This window comes from Chanodichthys erythropterus, chromosome 22 (assembly GCF_024489055.1).
Source record: "Chanodichthys erythropterus isolate Z2021 chromosome 22, ASM2448905v1, whole genome shotgun sequence".
NCBI lineage: Eukaryota > Metazoa > Chordata > Actinopteri > Cypriniformes > Xenocyprididae > Chanodichthys > Chanodichthys erythropterus.
Genome location: NC_090242.1, coordinates 30,845,119 through 30,873,086, shown reverse-complemented (window position 1 = coordinate 30,873,086; position 27,968 = coordinate 30,845,119). Strand labels below are relative to the sequence as shown.

Sequence of the window (27,968 nt, the reverse complement as noted above, 5' to 3'; positions counted from 1 at the left end):
TTTTAAAATAGTTATTTGTATGCTTATTTTTTCATTTTCTCCTCAAATATTAAATAATATTGAATTCCACCTGCCAACCTGTTTTGCAAGAAATGTTGCATTCCAGTATAAAAAAAAAAATATTTTGGCATCAACTGTATGAGAAAAAAAACAACAGATGGGTTGATTTATATTTACAGATATTTTATTATTTTAATTATGTTGCAAACAATGACATCAAGATATACTGATGGACAATTATTTATTTATGTGAGTGCATGAGTGTGTGTGAGACCACAAAAAGCAGAATGAAGTCCTCGATATTGGGGATTCTCAGTACATTAACAAGGCAGAGAAAGCGAATAGCTGGAGTCAGAGTCCGCCGTGTGCTCACAGACAGGAAGTGACATCCACACACACACACACACACACACCCATAGATTCTACATACACAGCTTTGGGATGGCAGTGTTTGGGCATACATGACTCTACTGTTCAAAACAGTACGCTGCGGACCAGCAAGCACAGCAAACTACTCACCAGGGATGTAGTCTTATAAGATGCTAATTGTTGCCATGTAGGAGAACATTTTAAACTTGCTCCTGTCGGACTCTTTGTCTGTCTGCCCCATTAAACTGATCAGGAGGCCATCTTCCTATAAATGTGTTCATAGAAAACACACACACACCTTAATAGTTAACACAGAGAGCAGCCTATAGATATTGCACGTCGATCTACCATGGAGGTGTTGTCCTCAAACTCCACAAGGTCCAGATATCTTCCTCCGCAATGCCAAAAACCTCCCCGATTCAAAAGAGACTGAATAGATTGCTCATCGGCACACGGTGACTGAGCAGTACCACGGAGTACGTCAAAAAGCCTGTACGGGCGACGTCTCCTGCACTCTTTACAAATGCGCACAAGCGAATGGTGCAGGCAAGCAGCAGAATGACGAAGCAATGAAAGCGCTATATCAATGATGTTGAGGGTTTCACGAGGAGGGGTTAATGAAACCTTTGAACAAATTAAGTCATTTCTGAGAATAGCGAGGCAGAACGTGGGCGGTCAGAGTGAAAGCTGGGAAAGGTGCTAAATCAGAACGTGAATGAGATGTAGCTGCATTTGTGTGAAGCGTTTTGTCCCATAGTCCTGAAAATGGAGAATGTGCGCAATTAAGAATGAGTAAAATGGCACTTCACTTGCCCTCTATCGGTAAATAAAGTATATCAAGGTCCTCCATTACCAAGATGTGGCAATGGAGGGTGTCAGAATTATATTTTCTGTACAAAAACACCCAAAACAAAAAAGTAAACTCTGCGTGAAACACTATTGCCTCCAGGGACAAGTGCACTTTACTGATCCATGTCCTTATAAAAGTGATTCCTCTTCTCTTATTGTGTTTCCCCGCACTCCTTATCCAACAGGATAGCATGCCTAAACTGCTTCAATAAACCTGTTTTTAAAATGGAAAAGGACTTCATGGATGAGCTTTGAATGAGAATGGTTCAATAATGTGAACTGAAGTTGTATCCTACTATTTAGCACTTCTTAAAGTGACGAATGTCAAACACAAATCATCTTGTAGAGGGGAGAACTGCGCATCCAGACGTTCATACGGTTAAAATACATTGCAGACCCCCAGAACAGACATGTTAAACTGTTCGTCTTCAGTCAGTTTAAATGTTAAGTCTTTCTTTTCTGTAAAGCAGAATGCGACAAACGTCAAAGGAAAGAAAACGTAAAAACGTCCGACAGAACGGAAACGGTTTTGAGTGCCCTGTATCCTGAATTCCCCAAACAGCATCATTCTGCCTTCTGTTGATAAACGCTTGAGGCGAGAGCAGCACCTGTGCTCTGCATCCCTACGGTTCTTTAGATGATGAGAAGCAAAAAATTTACAGTATACAAGTTTTGGATTCACCATGCAAGAATACTTGTTTTACTTTTTACTAATTTTTTTTTCTCCTTGTGAGTGTCTTGTGTAACATTTAATAAGCTCAAACTACATCCAGAGTAATTTACATAAAAGGACAATAGTAATTAGAAGAGAGCTGGATGAGGTGGTAACCATAGTAATGAGTGCATCCTGAAGAGCAGGTGTGGGAGTGGCCAAAGTGGTGGTGCTGGGGGGAAAGGGAAGGGGCAGATCCTATGGTGTTCAGCGACATTCCCACACTTTGACCGTTTGATCTACACTTCCTGTCACCACGTAAGGAGAAGTCTTGTGGAAATCTGTGGAAGAAAGATGAAGTTGAATTAATGGATGAATATTGCACTGATAAAATAGAGTAACAAGTCCAAATGTCACCATCTTGTTTCAAAGATGGGTAACGCTATCTGCTTGGCTTACCCAGAGAGGTAACAAAGTGTTCATGGGCACACAGGGTCTTCATGCAGCGCTTGTTCTTATAGTCCCAGATACGAAGGGTCTTGTCATCGGCACAGCTCACTACAAATCTCCCACCCGGATGGAACAGCACTCCACGCACCCAGTTATCATGGCCTACCTGAGAGGCGAGAAAAGTAAAAGATGAATGAAAAACAAGAAACTGTGAGCAAAAGCTCAGAATTTGCCACATGATGCAGTAGATCCAATAAACAGTAAAAGTCACTTCAATGTGTATTTGAAAAAGATTGCTAATATTTCCTCAAAAAAAAAAAAAAAAAATCAATCAAACACAGAGCATTAGTACATTATGATATGCACACTGATAGAAAATAGTCCAACGTAAACTACCAAGAACACATTTGCTGCACCCCACTATGCAATGCAAATTCCCATTTCCAGCATGAGAAATAAGCACAATCAATCAGCTACAACTTTTAATTTCATGCAACTATAAAATGTCCTGCTTTGGTAAATCATTATTATGACAAAGACAAGTCAAAAATAATTTTATACTAAGATACAGTAAAAATTATTACATTAAATAATTACAACATTACATTATTTATAATTATGACTTAAACACATCAACTTTTTATCCCAAAATTATGACAGAAGGTGCAGTTGCATTTACCACTGTTCTGTGAATTTTCACAGACAATCAGGAATTAGGGCTTCCCCAGACTAAAGTTTTTTCTAGTCGAGTAGTAGTCGTTCATTTAAGCCATTAGTTGACTAAATCACACATATATATTAAAGGTGCCCTAGAATCAAGAGTTCAGTACATGGAAAAGACATACATCGAGTTTCAAACCCCATTGCTTCCTCCTCCTTATATAAATCTCATTTGTTTAAAAGACTTCCGGAAAACAAGCGGATCTCAACACAACACCGACTGTTACGTAACAACAGCGAAAAATGGCAGATGGAGCAATAATAACTGACATAATCCATAATAGTATGATATTTTTTGTGATATTTGTAAATTGTCTTTCTAAATGTTTCATTAGCATGTTGCTAATGTACTGTTAAATGTGGTTAAAGTTACCATCGTTTCTTATTGTATTCATGGAGACAAGAGCCGTCGCTATTTTCATTTTTAAACACTTGCAGTCTGTATAATTCATAAACACAACTTCATTCTTTATAAATCACTCCAACAGTGTAGCATTAGCCGTTAGCCACAGATCACAGCCTCAAACTCATACAGAATCAAACGTAAACATCAAAATAAATACTTTACTCGCATAATTCGAAGCATGCATACAGTATGCATGACGAACATCTTGTAAAGATCCATTTGAAGGTTATATTAGCTGTGTGAACTTTGTAAATGCACTGTAATATAGTCGAGAGCTCGTGTGGCAGGGAGCACGCCATTTAAAGGGGCGGCGCTGCCAAAATCAGTGTATAGTTAATGATGCCCCAAAATAGGCAGTTAAAAAAATTTATAAAAAAAAATCTATGGGGTATTTTGAGCTGAAATTTCACAGACACATTCAGGAGACACCTTAGACTTATATTACATCTTGTGAAAAAGCATCCTTGGGCACCTTTAATTTAATTACTTAAATATATACTGGGGGAATGCTACACCATAATGAGCTTTTAATTTATTAAAAGCTTGCTTAAAGCTTACCGCAAAGCACCAGCAAAAGTAATAATTATGAATGTGTTGGGAAAAAAATAGCAAGGAGACATTTTAATTATTTATTAATTAACTACTGTTTTCCTTTAGAGAGAAATGTATGCTGTTATGAAATTTATGCAATATATGCTGAGTTCTACTCACCAGTGTCATAAGGCACATGCCAGTACTTATGTCCCACATTTTAATGGTCTTGTCTCTGGATCCAGATAACAGGAATGGACCAGGCTTTCCACTCTTCTTGTTCTGCAAGAAGAGAGTTAACATGACAAATTAGTAACAGAATACAATGTCTTTCATGATGAAGAAAAGGGGAAAAGAGGCAGTAAAATCTCCCATCAATGAACACAATGTACCTCAGAGCCTGTAGCCTCAGATATGGTAGGGTGTGCGCTCTCAGGGGCCCAGGAGATGCACTCCACCACATGCTCATGCTCCCGCAGCTCCGCCTTGCACTCTTTGGTGGCCACCACCCACACGCGCACCGTCTGGTCATTAGAGCAGCTAGCCAACAGTGTGCCGTCTTGATTGGGCCGGACCATACGCACCCACTCCCTGTGACCCGTGAACGTCTTCACACAGTAACTGAGGCAAGACAGAGAGAATCATTATACATTCACACTCACATACTTCCAGAATGTTTTGTCCTGCTTTGAAAAAAATGACAAATTATATAATTACTTGTTTTTTCATTAAAAAGAAATTTCCATAACCATTTCTTGAGGCAATAACTAAAAGTTATTCAGAGCTTAACATGTGACTCACTGAAATCTGTGAAAAGTACAATATTAAAAACAATTATCCACACAATGTGCTTCATTATTACTCACCCAGTGGCCACTTCCCACATTTTCATGGTCTTATCCCTGGAAGCAGACACTATGTGATCCCCGTTGGGCATGATGGCAACTGACGACACATTGTGATCATGTCCTGAGGATTGGAGGAAGTTGAATGCAATATAAGGTATGAGGAACAGCTTAGTTACAGTTAGTTTCAAGCAACTGGATTTTTGACATCCTGCGTTCAGGAAAAATTATTTGAATCTTAATTCTAAAGGTAAGTTACTGACCAATGTAAAGGACAGGATTTACAGCATATGATTAAAACAGGCACCTTTGTTATCTGAGTGAGAAATTAAAGCTGTCAGCCTGGTTAATCCTGCCCCCAAACAAACCTTTACCCCTCCCCCCAGACCAACAGGTCCTGACTGAGTCTCATGGCAGTTTTCCAATGCGTGGAACGACTTGGCTCGCCTCGGTTCGGTTCAGCACGGCTGATTTACTTTCAGTTTGCTTTTCCTCTGCATTTTAGTACTGCTTCAAAGTGGGTGGGATTATTGACTGATCGTTATAAGTGCCAAAAAGTGATCCGTACCGAACCGCACCATGCCGTCAGTGTCCAGAGAGAGGAATCTCCAGCCCACTAATAGTTAAGCCTATATTGGTCAAAGGCCATTCAAGGAAGTTCCTCCACCAAACAGTAGATTTGAATAATGGTAATTATGTGGTAGCAAATGCAGGAAATGTGTACCATGCATGGTCTTGATGCACTCAAAGCCCTGGAAGTCCCAGAGTTTGATGGTCATGTCCGCGGAGCAAGAAGCCAGCAGCTTTCCAGTCTGGTCAAAGGAGATGTCCTGCACTGAATCAGTGTGACCCTTCAGGGTCCGCTCGAAATCCCCAGCCTCATAGTCCCAAACCTGCACAACAATAGAATGGGACAAACATACACACTTTATTCAAAGTGATTTAAAATACTGTTACACAATTTCAAAAACAGTTTGTGCAGCTTGAGTAAAACAAACACACCAGAACAGCACATAGAAATAATTTTTAGAATCAAACTACACCAATACAATCCTGGACAAAACCCAATAAAATAAAAATTATAATAAATAATAAACAACATACTATAAATATATTACAACATATAGAATAAATATTCAGTATAACTGAATTATTAAATTAACTGATGTTCGATAACTGATATGATTACTACTATGGAAAGCATGTTTCCAATCTGTTTTTCTAAATAAAATACTACACTACCATTCAAACATTTGGGGTCGGAAATACTTTTCAATGTTTCTGAAAGAAGATTCTTATACTCACCAAGGCTGCAATTATTTGATCAAAAACACAGTAAAAACAAGTATTATTGTTAATTATAATTATTAATTCAAAATAACTTTTCTATTTTAATGTATTTTAAAATGTAATATATTCCTGTGATTGCAAAGCTTCAGTATTACATGATCCTTCTGAAATCATTCTAATATGCTGATTTGCTGCTTAAGAACTATTTATTGTTATCAATGCTGAAAATGGTTATGCTGCCTAATATTTTGTGAATTTTTTGTAAAAATGTAGAAGAGTTAACCTTTACTTTTGATCAATTTAATGTGTCCTTGCTAAATAAAAGTATTAATTTCTTAAAAAAAATAAAAAAAAATCTGATCCCAAACGTTCAAATGATTGTGTATATGGAATGATAAAAAGAACAATGAATGTACATAAGTGAACCATATTGGTCAGGACATGACTTTTTGCATCATTCATGACAATGCAAGCTGCACTGCTCACACGGTCTTAATGCAATGCAGGAAAATTTCCCAGAAACACCAAACTGCACAGCATTATATACATAAGTATTAACACGGACTTGTCAACTACTTTTTTGGACAACTAGTATAACCAAGTAGTTGTCAAGGTCTATTTCACACAAGTGTGCCAAACTAGAATGTTAAAAGTACAGTACCAAAGATTAATATTAGCAGGTTTTAAATCCTGCACAGAAAAACTGCTTCAACTACAAATAAGACTTGCAAATAGCAGCAGGTTAGACGACAAAGAACATTGAGCAGATCTATGAAAAAAAAAAAAAGATGCAAAATGTCTAGCATTCTAGTTGTGATATTTATTAGTGATCTATAGATGTCTTGACATGGGAAAAGGCACAAAGAAACGAATAAAGAAAAGCAGACTAAGAACGTTTATAACTGCACTGCCTGGTGTCCAGAGAACCACTCACTGCACCGTTGCCCTGGGAAACCAGAGCATCACGATTTCTCCATGGAGATAGTCAGTGACTCAGCAGAAAAGAATGAGAGCAGATGGATTTGAAAACTGAAAATATAGCATATGCATACATCCTTGTACAACTTATCAAAGTCAAAATATCTGATGCATAAAAATAAAAAATAAAACCTTTATAGTCGCGTCCTCTGAGGCAGAGACCATGAGGCTAAACACAGGGTGGAAGATGACTCGTGTGACAGGGCTTCTGTGACCGCTGAGGGCGTACTTCTCAGGCGGGCGTGGGATCCACTCTTTGGGGTCTCGTTTCTGTGCCACGGGGCCTCCTAAAGTGATCTCCTCCTTAGCTTCATTCAGTTTAGACTCCAACTCCATAACCTAACAAAAAACAAGAAAAACTGGGGTTACAAGGGTGTATATTTTAGAAAACAGACATCTGGGCAATTTTAGAAATATTAATTTTATATATAAAATAATGTTTTTTACTGGAAAAAGAAATGATATACTATACTGACCTTTTTTTGTAATCTGATGACTGAAGTCCATTTCTTTTCCAAAAGGCCTGCATACTTCTTGTCCAACTCTTCATTCTGAAATAATTATAAGTGAGAATGTCACTTACACTAACATATCAAATGGGACTGTTTTATTTTAAAGCTTATAGTGAAAATGTGTTACTACCATATCCAACTCTGCCTCCTTCTTAAAAACAGAATATGCCTCTTCATAGCCATTAGATCTCAGATAATCTGCTATCGCTCGATTTCTGAAAGGCAAAGAAGGGACTTTATTAGACAAATAGATGTGCGATCATGCAATTAAACCCTTTTAAAAACTCCCAGACAGTATCAGTGTGTGATCATCACTGAATTCAATTTAAATTTAATGCATGTATGGTAAATGATCAATAATCAGACTGGATTTAATCACATTAGCAGTGACATAGAGATTCTAATATGTAGCAGATCACATAACTACAGAACCATGCAAATGTTGCTAGGAACATCATTGGGCTGTTGCATGAAGCCGGTTTCAGTTGCTACCCAGCAAGGTTTGAGATTAGTTTGAGCAAACTCTGGTTTTTCAGGCACAAGAAAGTGGATTGATTTTTTTAGCGGATTTCATTGTCATGGTAAGTTACGCTACATGGCTAACCTGCTCTAGAGCAGGTTTTATTCAGGGTTATAAATCGCAGACCAAAACTTGACCAATCAGCTCTGAGGGCACGTCCACACGGAGACGAGTTTAGCTGTATACGCAAAAATTTTGTATCGTATAGGCGTTTCATCCAGACGGAGCCGGCATTTTCATTTTAATACTGCCTTTGTGTAATGCCTTGAACATGGGCTGGCATATGCAAATATTGGGATCGTACATATTAATGATCCCGACTGTTACGTAACAGTCGGTGTTATGTTGAGATTCGCCTGTTTTTCGGAGGTCTTTTAAACAAATGAGATTTACATAAGGAGGAAACAATGGAGTTTGAGACTCACTGTATGTCTTTTTCATGTACTGAACTCTTGTTATTCAACTATGCCAAGGTAAATTCAGTTTTTGATTCTAGGGCACATTTAATATAATTACAAATGCACAAAACTGCAAGTTTATGTCAAAAATAGCCTGTAATGTGGACTAATTGGCATTTAATACAAGTCTACATTAAAAATGAAATAAAATAAGATATTAACCTACATTTCTGACAATATACCACGGTTACAGTTAGTGTTACCACAGTAAATCCATGATAAATGTTGGTGAATTGTTGGTTGAAAAATATTCTAACTGGATCGGCTTCGGCTCAATGTTTCTCCTGATTTGCCCATTAGTGTTGTTAAGTCAGCGCTGTTTCAACTGGCCTTAAACTGAATTAAATCAGCTTGTACCTGAGACCTCTATTCTGAACTTGAACACTTCTCGCCGGCTGTTTAGTGGTCATGTGATCGAGACACTCAGCAAGTAAACACATTTGTGAGCTTGTGAGTCATGCAGTGCACACAAGTAGCGCTGTTTTGTTCCGCTTTTGGTCCGTTAATGTTTCCCTTGCTTAAAATCTAGTACTGCCGCCTTGTGTTGACATTGTGAAACTGCATGATTTGTAAATTATGCATGGCGGGCCACACATAATATTTTATAATATACTTTAATAGACAAGCTGCAGGCCGCTTAAAATTCATCCCCGGGCTGCAGTTTAGACACCCCTGCGATACGTACTATGCCTTCCATATTCAACTTACGAAAATTTTTCTTTTTTTTTTCCGTAAATTGAATACAGAAGGCGATATGGCGGAAGCTCAATATTTTAATTTATAACTTGATAAATATGGACATTTTTCTTACACAAACGCATCGCTTCAGTTCAGATGGCCTTTATATTAAACCAGGTTGGATTCATATAGATTTGTCAACAATAAACCTACTCTGAAACTAGTTTGTTCAACTAGCTTCATGCAACAGGACTCAAGATTCACTGGACAGCATTCGAATGCATAATTTAATCTGCTTTTATATACATAGAATTTAATATACAAACAACAACAAGTAAATAAGGAATTTTATTTTGACCAGACCAGCTACCAATTAACACTATTAAAAGAAGAATTTAAAAATGTGCTTGCTTGGGGGAGAAAAGATTTGGGACCCATTTTCATACAACAGGGAACACCGTACTGTCGACCAAATAACCGTTTCGAAAGTAGAGGCTAAAAAAAATTCCTTGTATCATTCACAGTATTGGTATCTTTATTTAACTTTTTTTTCTTTGTAGATATTTTCTATTTTCCCAGTATCATAATCACAAACAGTTTACTTGCCATTGTTATCACTTTCCTTGCTGATTTGATGATTTGCAATAATTGTGTCTGAACTACATTGTTATAAAGAGTGCACTTCCATCTCTTAATGAATGGAGACTGGGAAAAAACAGAGTAGGGAAGTAACCAAAACACAGTGCCCTGGTTGTCATAGACACCTGCCACTGAGGATGGAAAAAGTCTCAAATGACACAGCAGGAAATGCCAAAATGGAAGACAGAGCACTTTCACTCCGTTTCTCGACACATACACAGGCTCTCCTTTTCTCTTCTTGTGCTTCATTATGTAAATGAGCGTTTCACCTCTTCAGATGAGGGTGAATATTTCATGAGCTGACCAGTGGGTTAAAATTAGATAGTGATGTCAGCACCTCGAGACTAGACTTAGTGACTTCTCTGAAGGAAACTGAACACAGACTTGCCAACCTTGGAAAAATTTTTCAAGAACCAGTGTGACGGGACAAAACACTTTTTTTTTTCTTTTTTTTTTTTAAATTAGGGGTCGTCATATAATTTACATTTTTGAGAATACAATACACAAAGCACACACCCATCTTCGTTAATCTAATTTTGTCTTAAAGTTATTTTAACAATTAAAAATTTCACTACACCTGCTCCAAAGCATTTTTTAAATTCATGATTAATATTGCATCGCATAATGTGTTCTTATACAAAATGACAACCACAAGTGAATCACATTCATATATTTAATAGACTAAAATTTTTTGTTTGCAATTTCAAGTAGGTTGTATTTACATACAACTAACCTGACAGTCGAGTCGTTTATACAGGTTTTGTAATGAAAACTAGTCTACAATTAAGAAACCCTTAGAAAACAGTAAACATTGATTTTACATGTGATTCGTTTAAAATACTTAATTCATTATTCCAATATCCAAATATGATACTAAATCCCACAGAAAAAAAGGGTTTCTATTTGTAATGTGCTGTCTTTGAATTATAAACAAGACAAGCATTCGCTGAATAAAGGTTAGCCAATACAAATATATTTATAGAAAACTGTTGACGAATGAATAGACAGGACCCATAAGAGCAAAACGAATCAAGTATTCAAGAGTATCAAAGAGAAGTTTGTACGACATATAACGAAGGGGAAAAGCTTGTTCGCGCAGCTCTGAAACAACGGTAATTTTAAATGCATACGTAACTAATGTGCTAGTTTTCATACAAAATAAGTAGGCTATGTAACATAATTAGGTACTTTAGTTAGTATTAACACAATAACGCAACACATGTAGGCTATACGTTTCTGAACACTGAGAATAAATAAATAAACGCCTGTTTCTCCAGACTCGTGCTTGTCAGTCAGTCACACATCACAACATTTTCATAATCAGCGATTTCAACTTTATTTAGATTTGTTGTTCAACATTACTTGAGCATTTTATACCCATTTACCTGAAGGAGTTATAAGGACCGTGACTACTGTAGGCCTACTGTCCTCGCTTGAGAATTCAGTCACTGTCAGATGCGGGAGTGGAAGGAGGGATCGAGCGCGGGATTTTGTGTTGCTGTCGATTTGCAGTCTTTTTTTATTGATAGGCCATACACATTTGTCAATCATCCCCGCTTGCTATTTGGGGAAATGACCCCAGCGCTATGATTCCAGCTCTTTTGCTGGATTTGAGTACTATGCGTGCACAGAGGAGTCACCAGGTTTTTCGTACCAGCGTACTTTGAGGTCAAAATGCGTACCCGCTACGCAAAATGCGTACATGTTGGCAGGTCTGTGAACAGAACACAAGCAGTCCAGTAACCCAAAGCAAAAACTGGATTCAAAGCCACCTGATGACAATTTTCACATAAAAATAGCCAAATTAACCAGGCATTACGTTTCTTAATACATCCACTATCTTCTACCATCTACTTTGCATCTGCTACAATGCAAAATGTGTAATTTTCAGTGCCAATGCTAACAAACGGCAGTGTTCACATAGAAAGCATGTGAACACTCATATTCGATTTGTCAACACTATCTGCTGGCAGATAGCGCACAACTATGGCAGCAGCTATCTAAACTGTTTGTATACGGTGCTGCTCTTGTAGTTGAATTGCACTTTTTTGTTCCGATGACAGTTATTAACAAACAGTTTGAAAAGTGATTTTGAAATTATTTTTAAATTTCTAAATCGGTAGTAGATATAATCATTCATACGTGAATTACATTTTTTCCCCCGCCTGTAGTAAAAAATGAACCTGGAAATTAATTTAGGAGGGAAAATTATCACTCCTTAATGGAAATGTTAAGGGGGGGGACTAATGCCATTTCATGCATTCTGACTTATTTACACTGTTAAAGAGCTGGATTCTCATGCTAAACATGGCCAAAGTTAAAAAAAAAAAAAAAAACTGTGCCAATAATACTCTTCAGATTTCTTACAGTTTTTTTTTTAAGCATGACCCTATGAGCATTATGTAATAAAGGGCAGAATTCCTTTTACGGGCACTTCTTCCGGAAGACTGCGCGTGCACACATCGACCAGAGCAAGAGAGCAAGAGCACGCCCATCATCGTGCTTCATTCGGGTTACGGAAGTCATTGGCAGACCTGCACAGGACTTGTTTGAGAAAGATCTGTCACTTTGTTTTTAGACTACGAAATCAACAATGTCACCAAAGAAGTGTTTTTGGTTGTGAGGGAAAGATAAACTTGCTTCCCAAAGAACCCAGCATTAAGTGAACAGTGGAGCTGAGAGATTTGTGCTCACGCATTACACTGATGTGCTCTTGATAGGGCGGGACCATTATGGCCTAAAATCAAAACCAATTAATTGAACATTTTACTTCGATTACGATTAATGAACGATTATTTTGTTTCTGTTTGTACTGTAAATTTACTTGACTATTAAAAGGTAGGATATTTTTTTTCCTAATAAAAGAGTGCTCTGACATGACATAGCTCACTTTCAGCAGTTATTTTATCTATGGTTCATAACATTTCTTACAGATTTCTGCTCGTTGTAAATCAGAAAGATAAATTAGCACAGTACCAGTACATAATGAGAGCGATTCAATGTGTGAATTAGTCATACCGTCTCTCTATTAATTGTGAAGCTGTGGGTTGAAATAGTTACTTCAAAAGTAGAAAAATGTATGCCATTAATAACTTTAGAGTTTCTAAGCTACTTTAGTGATAAATCACAGGACAGCGCTGACAACTAGTTTCTGCTACTCTCTGCACGCGATCTTCACGTTTTGTGCAGCTAACATTACTGTTTGTATGAGTCTTCATGCTACACTGCAGCTGCGCAAGCACGGTAGCTTGATATAATAATACACATCGATCGTCTAAATCGCTTGAATGTCTAAACTGGATAACCTTAAAACATACAACTGACAAAGTTTAGTGAAGTCAAGCGCCGTGTCTGTGTGTTGACTCTGCATTCACCTGCGTGTTGACTGGACAGGGCAGAGTCACGTGGCTAGTATGTTTTTAAATGGGAAGTATTAACAGGATAAAAAAAAACTAAATAACCGACATGGTAAAATTAATTATTAGAGGTTCTAAATTTCGGTTTTGATTACTTTTCTATTAATCGTCCAGCCCTAGCTGTTGATATTTGTCATTAAAATAATCAATAGAAACTGCCTTAAATTAACTATCAAAATAAGGATAAAGTTGTGTGTGATAGTCGGGGAATATCTTGTGTTTCTCTGTGGCTGCTTGAGCCCTCAGGATCGGTGCAAATGGTTTTATAAATAAGGGCCAGTTCAACACTGGATTTACAGATCATTTGAAATTGAAAGATAGAGCGGTCACAGCCATAATGATCCCAGTCATGAGTCGGAACCACAGGTGGCGAGTAATACCAAAGCCACTGGAAGGTAAGCCTGCAACCTTTAGCCAAAAAAACGTAATGGCTAATGCTAACGCTCCGCCTCTGGCGGTATGCAGGGAAGAAGACCAGAGGTTGTTTTTTGAATGGATGTCAATGGATGAGAGGCTTCACTATGCTGATTAAACAGCTTTTGTGGGGAAATAGCTAATCATTAGCTAACGACAGCCTGTTTGCTAATCTTCAGCACATTTTACACTAAACAATACTTTCGTTGGGAACTATATGAGAACTAGCTTGATAAAAAAAAAATGTTTTAAGAGAAAGCAGACTAGTGAATGTTGCGACAGATAGGACTTATTTACGGCATTACCAACAGCAAATGTGCTGCATTACTGTTTAACAGATACAACAACAGATGTTGTGTAAAAGCTACTGGAAGGCAAGTCTGCAACCTTTAGCCAAAAAAGCACTAATGCTAAGGCTCCGGCTATGGCGTATGGAGTTTTGAATGGCGGACACTGATGCCACTGCCATTACACAATAGGCTGAGAGGTGCCGCACGTGATTAAGTTAGCCGTTACGCTTTCTCCAATGGTAAGAGATACAGACCCTCTCATCTCCCTATAACATACAATCTCTGGTAATACTGCATCAAATGTCTGTTTTGTTGGCAATAGGCTCCTAAGTGCATATAATGTAAACAACACCAGCGTAGTGAATTCATAAATTCATTATACCCTATAATCATTATAGTGATTCAAAAGTTATCCAGGGATAATGCGATGGTGTATTAAGTGTTTAAATACATTTGTTTAGCTGACCATCGATAGCTTGCAGACGATCTCTACACAAAAACTGCGCGTGCTCATCACTCTTTAGCTTCGCCCATGGCACGCCTCCAGGAGCTCAGCTGTTTTCGGAAAGACTCAGTACAGCGCATGTCTTTCATAAATCTTATAAAACCGAAGACTTTTTGGACAAATGAAGGATGCTATATTACTCTATAGGTAATAAATAGGTAATATATTATATTATATTATATTATATTATATTATATTATATTATATTATATTATATTATATTATATTATATTATATTATATATTTTTTTGGTCAATATTACACACCCCTAGAAACCCCTCATTTGTTGTCAGCAGAAATTACACACTTTGAAGAAGAAAAAAGTACAGTAGTGATTATTAAGTGAGCTTTTGCATTATTTTTTTTTTTTTAAGTTCTAACTTTTTAAAAAAAAAAAAAAAAAAAAACAAAGGTCAAGTTTGAAAAGTTGAAAAGTCCTTTTTTCAAGTTTGAAAAGTCCTTTGCTCAAAAGGCAGTCTCTGAGCATAAAAAGTGCCAGGCAAATCTAAACATTTATTCATTGATCGTAGAACTGTTTTGACCGGGTGATCGATGCGCTCTTTCAAGTGCTGGTGGCTTGTCAAAGACCTCCATGCCCATCATCTCTAGCAACATCTCAGCAACGAAGACAACGGGATCTTGACCATATTCGCTCCCTTCCGGAATGTTCACAATCCTCAGGTTAGCCCTTCGCAATCTATTCTCCAAAACTTCAATGCGGTCAAGGAGAGATGTGTTCTGTGTTTGCAAGGTTTTTATACAATTTTTGGCCGCTACCAACTTTTCAAAGTCCTCCCCAACCACGGATTCCGTCGCGGCCAAACGGCTTTGAAATCCATCCACGGTCTCGCTTAGCGCATTTACAGAGCTTTGTAAAGGGCCGAAAGATTCCTGAATCAAGACAGAAATGTCTTCCCTGATACTAATACGCTGTTTAGTTAATTCAGAAATCAACTGGTCCATGGAGACCGATTCAAAAGTTTCTGTCGTGGCCTGTTTTTCAATATTTGAAGCAGCGACCATGACTGCCAGCTTACCAGCAATGCTAACAGTAGCTCTCGTGGTCGGTGGAGCTGAAGGGTGGACTTGCTTCTGCTTAGAGTTACTCATAATTCATCCAGCAATGTTCTAAATAAATAAACCAATAATGACTGACACTATATGGCGTATAACAGGCTTAGTTTAACAATGTAGGTCGGGAGCCCTTCTTCCTTATACCTCACTCCTTCATGGCTATACCGGAAGTCGAGCTGTTGCAGTCTAATCATTGGCCTCAACTGGTTAAGTCTTTGATGTATGTGAGTAATGTGGCTTTGGCTTAAAGGCTTCAGCAGTACAAGAGCCCAGAAATAACTTTCCTTCCAAACAAGGACACAATATCCAAATGTGCTCAAATTTTTGACTGAACTGCTCTTTCACCTATATCTCACCATCACTCAGTGAATGGGGAAATTCAGATTTCCGGTGCACCCAAGATTACCCAAAGACCCCTGGTGTTACATGAAGCGTGGAGGATGCACAAGGATAGTCACGCAGTTATGAACCCCTCCTCCACTCCTCAGTCATGAGGCTTTATGAAATATTAAAGCTAACTAGCTGTCGCAGGAAGCTCCCTGAGGCGCAGGCAGCCATGCTCTTCAACAGTGCAATGAACTGCACTTGATATCAGGTTTCACTAATTTTATTTGATCACATGTTGATATTTAAGCAAAATCAAAATCAAATAGCCACTCACTGTATTTTCTGGTATATAAGTCTGGGGCCGTATTCACAAAACATCTTAACGCTAAAAGTAGAAACTCTTAAAAATAATGGCCATGGCTGCGTTTCCCAAAAGCATTGTAAGCTTAAGTTGATCGTAGCTCCATTGAGAGCTATGATCAACTTAGGCTTACGATGCTTTTGGGAAACGCTACCCATGTCAGTCCTAATTTTGGGAGTCCTACATTTTTGCTCTAAGAGCAAAACTAACTCCTAAATCTGTGAAATGTTAGGAGTATTCAAGAGGACTCCTAAATCCCTAAGACCAAATCACAAACAGTCCTAATTCACCCAAAGACACCGTAGCCTACACCATTGAGACAATAGCGATAGAGCCTTAGGTGCTGAACCTTTTCTTTATAAATGCAATACATTTTGATTTATAGATTTGAATCTATGATGAGACGCCAAAAATAAATCTTTAACAAATAAATAAATAAATATTGTCTGATTACCTGTGGCAGTGGTTTTCATGAGTTCACACTTACAAAAAAATATGTATATACTAAGTGTATTTGGTGTGCTTTCCAAGGGGATGGAGGGCTCTGAGCTAGGAATTTAGCCCAAACCCCAAGTTCTCCCCGTATCCCCAGCCGAGTGAGGAGCGGGGTGGCGGAGGGATGCAGAAAACTGTCAAAGTAACTATAGGTGAGTCGGCTCTCGTCTGTGTATATATTAAGTATGTTTTATATTATTATTATATATTAAGGCCATGTTTATTTGTATAGTGCTGTTGCTATGTCTGCTCAAGTTAAAAACAAGATGGATACACCAATGCTACTTAATTGTTTTTTCTGCAATTACAATGCAATTCTAACCAAGTGCAACTTATTCACCTAATTTTTAAGATGAGAGCAGACACAGTCATTTGTAAATTGTAAGTTATTTTATCTGTACAAAAAAAAAGAAAAAAAAAAGTCCGCAATGCTGCTTGAAATTGCAAACTAGGGCTGGGCGATATATCGCATGCGATTGTCACGCGCATTTCGTCAGTAAAGCCGGTTCCCTGATTACCACTAAATCGCCATCACCTGCTTTCAAATGGAGCAGCATTTAATAGACAGAGCCGTAGTTCACTGACAAGCTACGCAATATCGCGTTCATTATATTATATTATATTATATTATATATATATATATATTATATATTATATATATATATATTATATATATATATATTTTTTTATATATATTAGAGGTTGCGTTAGACTTGCGTTTCACCGTCATTTTGATGGACAAGATCCTAAAAAAAAAACATCAATCCACCAAAATCAATAATTACCTGTCATTTTAATTTTTATATTTTAATGATAAGACATTTAATAGCTTCTGATTTTGTCTACATTTTAATTTTTATTCACGAACTTACTGGATAAAATAGGCATAGGCTATATTTATATTATGAAAAGAAAGTTGATCAAATACTGCGTCACTTTTCAGTTATCTTGAACACTTGTCATGGATTGTGAGTGAATGCGATCATCCTTTCCTCTTTATTACTGTACAGAATTAAATAAACATGAATGAAAATAAAAAATATGTTGAAAGATACAGTTGCTTACCGAAATCTGTATCACGTCAGTCATCAGTGTTGCAAACAATGTCACGTAACATTATACCTCAGAAAAGCCATTCGTTGACCATAAACTTATAGTCAGCAAGAAAAATAACAAAACTTAATTATGTAAGTAAGCATAAGTAACTTTATTATTATACAATTTACTTAAACTAGGGTGTTCGTCTGTGTGTAATCAAGTGCATCATTTTCATTTTATTCTGGAGACTGAACTCGCGCTCTGCTGCCACACTGGAGCGCACTCACCACCTACTGTACAGTGGTGGGACTTACAGTTACAAGCTACATAATCTGTCAAAATGACGGACAGGCTGCAGATTTTTTCCGTCACTGCTAAAAAAATTCCATCAATTATGGAAAATTTACGGTAAACGCGATCTCTGAGATGTATAAAAATATTATATATGATGTCACACTACTGTCGGTGACACTCCACAACCACAGTGGCAACTTCACCACCGCGTTGACGCGGTTGTCATGCCTACCTTCACAGCCCTAATTGTCATAATCAAACACACTGATCTGTGGCACATATAGTTTTACAGTTTACTGCATTTTGTTGTTATTCTAGTTATCAACTTGTAGCAGGTAATGAATCGGAAGTCTTGCACATTCACAGAAAATAGCTAACTTCCACGTTGCAAATACTCAGGATAGTCAGGTGCGACTTATTTTCTGAAAAATATGGTAAGTGACAGCCTATTAATGTGATTGAGATCCAGAGCTGCATGTTTTGATTGGATGAGAATATGGACTCACAGTTCATCTCGTTGCCTCTGTGACAGCACCATTGTGGCAGGAGGGTAGGGGCGCTGTCTCTGCCCCAAGTAGGGAGCTGGCGAACAGTCCCGAGCAGCTCCTCAGCAGGACGAACTGTGGGATGAGACACAATCTCAACAACTTCACTTGTGGTTTGGAGGCTTCCTCCAGTGACACACCAGACTACGGCAAAACGGATGACCTGCTGGAACTAACAGCGATTTGGTCCACTTGCCATCTAGGGAGAAATGAGGTGAAAGAGATTAATTAGAACAAGAAACATTAAAGCAGTTCATACAAGATAAAGGTAAAGTGGAAATAATTATGGCCTTGACTTGAGCCATTCAGCTAGAAAAAAAAAACTTTTACAAACACAATAAAAGAGCCATAATTCATCCATTAGCATTCTTACTCACTCTCTAACTTAAATCAAATTTGTATCTCCCATTCTGGCCATGTGCGCTCACAATAAAGTATCACAGCCCTCCCAAACATCCACAGTAACATTCAGTCCCTCAATGACAACCAGACTGGAAGTGCTGGAGGTGGCATGGCGTAAATCCCCTCTGCTAATCCTGAGGGGATGGTGGTCCAATAAAACAGACGTCCAGACTAATAGTGGGGTGTTGGGGACTGAGACAAGACTTTGTAATCCTTTCAGTAGGTTTTGACGGCCTGCAAATATCCACTCTAATCTGTATGGTGCAAACTAAAATAGCTTGACGCAGGTGAAAAATGTCCAATCTGGCCTTCGGAAAGCAGATGAGACATCCAGACATGTGGCTACATTTTGGACTTGGAAAAGACAAATATGTGTTAGGGCTGCACGATATATTTTAGCATCAAAATTGCGATAATTGCATCCGCGATAGTCACATGATGTGCAGGATGTACGATGTCTAGTATAGGGATAGTTAATCCGTACGGACCAGACATCACGGTTCAAAATGCAGGTGATTCTCTGATTATTGCAAAGTTTGACCATCATATAATGAAAGTTTATCATTTGAACATGTTTTAGGTCCTGTCATTTTAAAAATTCCAGAGATTTTAAACCATTTGAGCACACAAAGACAAAAAGAGAGCTCAATTATGTAGTAGTATTTATATAGTTCTCATTTTAATGCTTGATGTTTTTCATATATCAAAAATTGTGATATAAAAACCTTAAAGCAAAAATAACCATTGTTTAGTATATTGTTTTCGTGAAATAAAATTACTCATATTGTGATATAAGATCACAATCATATCGTACACCCCTAATATAAAACAATTGTGTCTCTTCAGAAGATTTTTATTAAACAGCTTGATTAATATGGATGTCTTTTTGTACTTTTTAATGTGTAAATGTTTTGGTTTCGTGGACTTATGGACAAAAAGGATGAGAGAATATTAAAAAAATTCTTCATTTGTGTTTTGAAAATGAACTAAAGTCTCATGAGATTGGAACAACATGAGTGTGAGTAACATTCAGAGTTTTCTTTTTTGGGTGAACTATCACATTAAGTCTTTTGTGTAGCTCACTATAGTTTAATCTCGTTTAGAATAACATGAACGCAAAAATAAAGTTAACAGAGCACTTTGTGTTCTCACTGCATGTCACCACAAAATGAAAGGTGGACAAAAAGTTAACCAACGTTTCATGTGGAGCAGTAAAATATAGCAAACTACTGTGAGGCTGCTGAAAACACTATCACGAGTCCCACACCACGTGTGCTTGGAGTATGTGTAGCTGAGTGAGGACAGAACACAGCGTTGCTCATTCACTTTGAAGCATGCAGCACATTCAAACTAACACACTAAGCCACACATATTGATATTTTGATTGCAATGTGATAAATTGTGCAGCTCTACTTGTATTATTATTGGATACTTGTGTGAAGCTATTACTTCCCCCTTAAACTAATTTAGAGTTACAAATCATGTCCCAAGCAGGGGAAATACTTCATCTTAACTTCCCTGCATTACACAGTGTAAAGGTCAGTATGTTTTTGAAAAGGAAAAGCAAGCTGTCATTAGAATGCTCCTTCTATGAAATTAAACTCAACAACAGCTATCATTTCTAAACTACGAAACAATGAACTGAAGGACCTACGGAAAGCCCAAATATAAATGCAATACAAATGCAACCTATTAGACATCTGTACACAGGGTGTTGGCCATATAAGATTACACGTCCCAAAACATGGGGCTGCAAATAGGGTTCCAATAACGACAGCTTGACTCACATAGAAATCAGGATTTGGCGAGACTGTGTCTAGACCAACTCTGAGACTGTTTTATGTTTTCACACTATAATATAATGATTTTTTCAAAAACATGTCTGGGCACGCCAATGCTATAGTAAGGCACAAAGGCAAATTTGAAACAAAATAAGGTGGTACCATACAGTACATCTTTATAAACCCTCTGAACTGCAATGGCTGTTCATAGACAAGATGATTGCCCTGTCCAAATACCCACACTTGCAGTCTTTGCACTTGTCTACTTGCATGACGTATTTTCTGCATTTGACCCAAGCGTTCAAGAGGGCATGAAGACTGCAAGTGTTTATAGAACTTAATTACCTGATGGGACACACAGAGTTTTCTTTTTTATTATTATTATTTTCAATACTATGCATTTTAAAATAAACTTTTAAATGTCTGTTCACTATGTAACTAACAGAAGACACAATATTAAAATTGTGGTGCTTTAATTAAGTGATAAGAAGCAGTTGCAAATGTTGTACAAATTACACAGCCTGCTCATCTTTGCACCAATGAAATGTGCAACACTATGTTTTACTACCAATATGTAATATCTAATTAATTTAACTTTGAATTTAATGTTTTCATTGACATCTTGCGATTTCAGGGCACGAGAGTTCCTGAACATAACGCATGATGGGATACAATTAGCCTCGAATACTGCTCCGAAGTGGTATTTGAGATAGTGTGGGTTTAGTGTGCGTAAAGCCAAGTTTACACTACAATACTTTAAACGTCAGCAGATCGCTGTGCTGTTCAGAGTAACTACATGACTTGCTGTGGAGTCTTGAAGTCATTGTGGTGTTCACACTACGTAAATGATCTGCAACAGGAGGTTACACACTACACGAGCTGACGACAACTGTCACCCAACAACAGGGATGTTGGGAGGAAATTAGATTAAATTTTGAATTAAATTTAATTAAAATTAAAATACTCCTTTCACACATAAGTTTAAAACATTCTGGCTGACCTCCCAGAGTTAATGCAAAGTCCCTTTAAGACAAGTCATTTAACTCGGCAGCCATCTTTGAAATGCCTCTCGGGCATCCTGGGTATCATGTAATCTCTTTGAATGGGGAAACAAAATTCTCCAAAACGGTTTGCCAACCTTACGATTAAATTTTCAAATTTGAAATCACCAATGAAATCTAACAACAACTGGCTCATAAATTTAGTTTCTAAACACTCGAATCATGACAAAAAAAAACTATTTTTCAGGCTGGATCAAGCTAATGCGCATGCGCAGACCTAAATGCACGTCTCTTCGGAGGCACGTGTCTGACTGTTTCTATAGAAACCGGTGATTCTAATGTCGCTGAAGTGACGCAATGACTTTACCAGTCGGCGATTGGCTCTTATTTAGAAGGCGGGACTTATTCCGCCATATTGCGCGTTACACTTTCTCCCATTCAAAACAATACAAGTGACTTATTTAAGAATTGTTTCCCTTTACTGTTTCCATGACGACACGTCATGCTTGTCACGTGACACAGTGTGGCTGGCTGGCCGAGGTGTATGACAGATATATTGCTTTTCTCACCATGTCATCAACTATCTGATATTCCAATTCTCAAATATGTGCAAGTGAGTGTTTTGTCATTTAAAAACTCAACGTGAATTCATCCATTTGTCCCGAAATACATGAGGCCGGTGAACTGGGAGAAAAATAGAGTGAGTGAGCTTTATAGTTACTTACACAATGTGTATCTGATATGAATAAATGTGGGCAAATTATATTTGAATGGATTGTTTTTGCTGCTTCCATAGACATTAGTGTATATTTCATTGGCTGTAGCTCATCACGACATGTGACACCACAGGATGTCGAGTCGGCCAACAGCTCCAGATATTTAGCATGCTAGATATTTGTCTGGCATCAGTGAGATGTCGGCGACGTGTAAGCAAGCCTCTTTGATGCGTCGTTGAGTAGTTCACACATAAAGACTGGCGAGTGCTGATCACTCGCTGATTTTCCCCGATTACAGCCCGACCTGTCAGCAAGCTTGTTAACTTGCAAATCGGGCTTAAAATCATGTAGTGTAAACTTGGCATTAAAGGCACTTCACTTTGGCACTTTTAAAACATGGGACAGTCTTGTGCACTTACCAAGAACGCCAAGAACGCAAGTGTGGGTACTGGACAAGGCAGATATCTGTGTGTGTACTAGTTGGCTAATCATATAACCACAAGACCGCTCACCTAGTTTGGCAGCAATTATACGCAGGCTTATAGACCATATTTAGCCCCGCCCCTTTTCAGCACTGCGCTTGTGAACATCCACATACTGATTTCTTGCTCCAAAAAATTATTTTGAGAAAAAGTAAACCTTCCAACAGCATAGAACTTCCCAACAGCATAAACCGCCTGGGATGATACCATGTTTGAGCACCTGGTACAGTTGAGTGGAAAAGTTCTGGTTTAGAGTAGCTGCTTGAGGCAAATCAAACATGAAAAGGTGTTGTAAATTTTTCATTAAATGAGGCTGTCTGTGACAGAGCAACAAAATGCATGAAGTGGGTCAGTGGCATGATATATTGATTTAGCATCGACATATTGTGGCATCCACAATAATTATATTACAGGGTGTGCGACGTCAACTAAGTGGGGATCATAATAGATGTGTGATCCGTACATGGTTCGCAACACATTTGATTTATTTGTGGATTAATTGCAAAGTTTAATCATCATAGAATGAAAATTTATAATTTTTAAATCCTTTCAGTTTAAACATTCAAGTGAGTTTAAAGCATTTAAGTAATAAGAAGATGCGAAAGGGAACTCAATTCGGAACTCACTTGCTGTTTTCTGTGCGCACAGTTCTCTTTCTTGTCTTTTTGTGCTTGAATGGACACATACATGAAGAATTATGTCAAAATGCCAAGTATCCTCGTGAACACAGTCCCTTATGTCTTAAGTGAACTTAATTGAGAATGAAAACAAATGCATATCATTCAGGGCTCGAATTTCAGCGCAGGATCGTGGGTATTGTTGTAAGTTTTGCGCTTATAATGCGGGAAATTCCTGCAAATGTTTATTCACTAGCTATTATCACATAATGTTTTCATCTGCCTCGCGAAGTTTGGAATTACTTAGGTGAAAATGATCTTACAAAATGGAATTAATTTTGATCAAATTAAATAATGAAACCGAATTTAGAAAGCCATGAGAAAGCCCATGAAATCAAAACAGCCGCTGAATGAGGAAAGACAGCTGTCCATCACTGCATTCATGACAGGTAAGCATACCCCAAGTGAGCCGAGAAGATACCTTATCAGATAGCAAAATGATCGAGACAAACTGCTTTTAAGAGGGAGACATATTTACGAACAGAAAACAAAGCGGTGCTAGAAACTTCGCTCAGCACACCGTTATCTTTGTGTCTCTGCAACATCTGTCAGCGCAGCGCGTTCTCACTCGAGCATGTGGATATTATTGTTTTTCTCAACATGAACATGTGAAACGATATAAACACAATAACCATTATGCTGACTCGAGTGTATATGTACGTTCTGTATGATAACTGGCGCTGTCTGCTTTATTAGCGTTTTTCCCATTCACGCTGCTTGAGCTTAAATGCTTTTGTTTTTTTTAATATTTTTTGTTTACACATATTGTTTAATGCTTTGAACTAAAAGAAAACCGTAAGATAAGACGTTAGCTTGATGTGTATAATGCCTAATTGTAAGCTTGTTCAGAAATGGTTACAAAATATGAATAAAAAAAATAACGTCTTTCTTGTTTAACGTCATTTAAATGAACGAATATTTGAATTTCTTTTTTTTTTCTTTTTTTTATAAATGAGCCACTATTCTAATTCAATATTTTTGAAAAATGCCAATCCCTAATTGCAGTGTCTTTTTCCAATATCATGCTGCCCTAGTCAGTGACTAATTTAACTCAAATTCAATCCAGAAACACCAACTCACAAGAAATTGAGGATTGGCTATATGTTTACCAGATATGCCCTTAAGTCTTGTGAAGTCAGAGGACGAGCAGTATAAAAGTATGATATTAGAGGTGTTAGAATAAAATTTAAATGCACCAACAAAGCTACGATGCACAATGCTTTTTTATATAGCAATGGTGTTTAATGTACAACCTCGTAATTGTGTCACAGGTAATTCAATCATGCGTGAATATGTTTACATGCCCCTCAATAGTCTAATATTAATTGGAATTTGGCAATATTTCAATTAACATTCTAAAATTCTCTCGCTATTCTGCATCTATTAACTCTATCATCACAGCTCTCTCTCTTTGCTGCAAACTTTCATCCACTCACTCCTCTTTTGCTGCCAAGTTACCAGCACACAACTGCATTTGTTTAGTAATGATTGACCGGCCATTTCCATTTTGTGGCAGTGCTGGCAGGCCTTTTTGAAGGTGACAAGTGTTAAACCTAATTAAATTAATGTGAAAAAGTTTAAATAAAACTAATAACTGAGCATACTCTTTAACCAATAGCACCATCCCGATTCTCCTGGGAAATAACAGCACATGTGTAGATCGGTATATGACAACCATTTATAAAAAGAATATTCCGATGCCTGTAATATGCATAAACATCATATCTGGAACATGACTGTAACCCGAATACAGACCTTTGTTGAATTTGATGAGCATGTTAACATAGTCAGTGACCCAAATTAGAGGATCAAAGCCACACAGCCCCATGAACTCACACCAAGACTAATGTTCTGTGCAACAAACACTTTAATTTGAATGAATGTCTGTTAATTTGTCTGTTCAGACTAACACAAACATTTGCATGCCATCAATATAAGGGAATTTTATTACACATAGGCCTAGATCTTTTCCATTCCATCACACTGCACAAAAAAGGAAAAGGAAAAAAAAAGGCCTGTAGAATGATGCTTCTGTTACATAAACTAAGAATTCGTAGTGCTCATGTTTGACTCTTTGACTTTGTTTCTTCTGTGACGTGGGTTTTAGAAATGAAAAGTTGCACACCACTGCCCTTGTTTTTGTCTTTTATTGCATCAATTTAAATTCAATTTTTGTGTTTATTAAATATAATTCTAACTAGTCATATCTAATCAATTCTAGAGATAATCATAAGAATGTTAATAAAAAAAAAAAAAAAAAAAAAAATACAAATAGAGTGCATCAGCATCTCGATAAGCAAATAGCATATTACACTGCTGTATTTCTGATTTCATAAGCATATCTCTGGTTTTTCATGTGTCTAAAAGAGTTTTTTCCATCATTGGTCTGAACATAAAAAAGGGAAAGATTTGTGTTAATTTACAAGCATTCCAAACATACTGGAATATATTGAATGCATTCATGGAAAAGGCCTATAACCCATATTTATCCACAAAATCCTATCAAGAATTGTGTGTCATTTTCAATGTTAAATATAAAAACGGAAAGAAAAAAAAACAAACAAAAAAAAACAATTTAATTGCAAGGAAGACGTCACACTGAATGACGTCAGATGTAAGGCAAGCTCAGGCCAAGTAGCCTAAATGAATTAGGCCGGATAAATAATAATCATTAGCAACAGCAAGGCAACACCCACGTGGTAAGAGAGAGTGATGACAGCTGAATAATCTAAGTGTGCGTACATATATCAAGTAAGGGCAAGGCAAGCGCTCACACCTCTACATGTCATGATTCTTGAGCTGGTGCTGATTTAGACCAAATATATTAATGTCTGCTCAACATTAAGAGGGCTCCCAGTAACATAAGATTATTGCTTAATGTACATTCTAGTTTATAATATTGTTCTAAAAAAACATTCCGTCTTGAACACCGAATCAAAACATGATGGCAGACAGACAGTCAACGTTGACAATTTGCTTGCCGACTATAATCATGAACGGATCGACTATTAATTACATATCATACACACCCTTGTTGACAGACTGAACAGTATATTATTAAAACAGCAGCGAACCGTACAGTTATGCACCGGCATCGACGTGATGAATCTCCGGCCTTCAACCATCATAGTCACACCCAATCCCAAACATCACCCACCACACCAGCCATTTAAAATTAAACTTTAAGGGCTTTATGAAGCCATTTTAGTGCGAATGATGTTTTGATACACAAAAATGCAAATGACACTAGCTGTTATAACTTATTCTGTGAAATTGTTGCTGAGATAATGCTAACATGAACTAGCTATGGGTCAAAGCACTAAAGGCCGGCTGTCACAAATTTCCCGTCAGGTAAGAGGCTTAATTTAATTAAGTGCAGATTAAATTCAAGTATTGTTTCTGTATTTTCGTTTGTATGCAAGTTATGACATTGCCGGCGTTAGTTTACATTGCTCTCTGATATTCCCACCCTTATTTTGCTCTAACGGCCTGTCCGCCATTTTGAGTCAGGAAAGCAGGCGGCGCAAATTTCGCAGCCACATACACAGATCAACCGACTCACTTTCACCATAGAGCAGCCAGCAACGAATATTAATTATCCTTACCTTCTTATATGAACGGTTTTCATCTGCCAGATCACACAGCCAAGTAAAAAAACTAAAAACGAATGAGATATGTCTCTGCTGAAAGTCACTTCCGATTTTCCGGCTCAGTCAGCGCTGTTTCTCCTCCTTGATTTCTGCACCGCATAACCGTCTACTGATGATGGGCACGCGCACGGTGCAGCCGGGGCCGCGCCCGCCTTGAGGATCACAGCGGTCACTTACATCATAACCTTCAGCTGACACTGAGGATGAACCGCATTTTATTTTTGATTTCATTGATTATTCAGAAGATATTAATTCAGATGCTATTATAATGTTTTTGGATTTTTTAAAATCCTTCTCTGAAGCCTCATCCTATTTAAATGTATAAAAGTGTGAACTGTTTTGTCTTTATGACTCTAAACAACCATTGATACCCGTAAAAGACTGTATCAAGTACCTGGGGATTTTCCTTACTAAACTAATTTTTCACCTAAAATAACAAATCTAGAACAATCGTTAATTGTTGGTTACTTGTCAATCTATGGCTTATATCCAAAGCAGAGGGTTTGTCTCACTGTGTTTATCCCTCTTTATCTTTATTTGTTAGCGATAAAATTTGTGATGATATTGACAAAATGTTATTGAATTTTATTTGGAAGAACAGAT

At 37.5% G+C, this 27,968-nt stretch overlaps 1 protein-coding gene across 2 annotated transcripts; it reads right to left on the bottom strand.

The window, feature by feature from the left end:
- Positions 1-46: 46 nt before the first annotated feature.
- Positions 47-27,479, bottom strand: pafah1b1b (platelet-activating factor acetylhydrolase 1b, regulatory subunit 1b). Of its 2 annotated transcripts, none has more exons than XM_067375539.1 (11): positions 27,321-27,479; positions 18,618-18,855; positions 7,733-7,817; positions 7,567-7,641; positions 7,223-7,429; positions 5,547-5,715; positions 4,844-4,946; positions 4,370-4,598; positions 4,158-4,259; positions 2,330-2,486; positions 47-2,211 (listed from the first exon to the last, which is right to left on the bottom strand). In XM_067375539.1, exons 2-11 carry the CDS (start codon positions 18,647-18,649, stop codon positions 2,138-2,140), a joined length of 1,233 nt encoding a protein of 410 aa, XP_067231640.1. In that variant the 5' UTR covers positions 18,650-18,855; positions 27,321-27,479; the 3' UTR covers positions 47-2,137. The 2 variants fall into 2 exon arrangements, with proteins under 2 accessions (XP_067231640.1, XP_067231641.1); XM_067375540.1 differs by having other exon boundaries at positions 18,618-18,731; positions 27,321-27,475.
- Between the last annotated feature and the right edge of the window lie 489 nt (positions 27,480-27,968).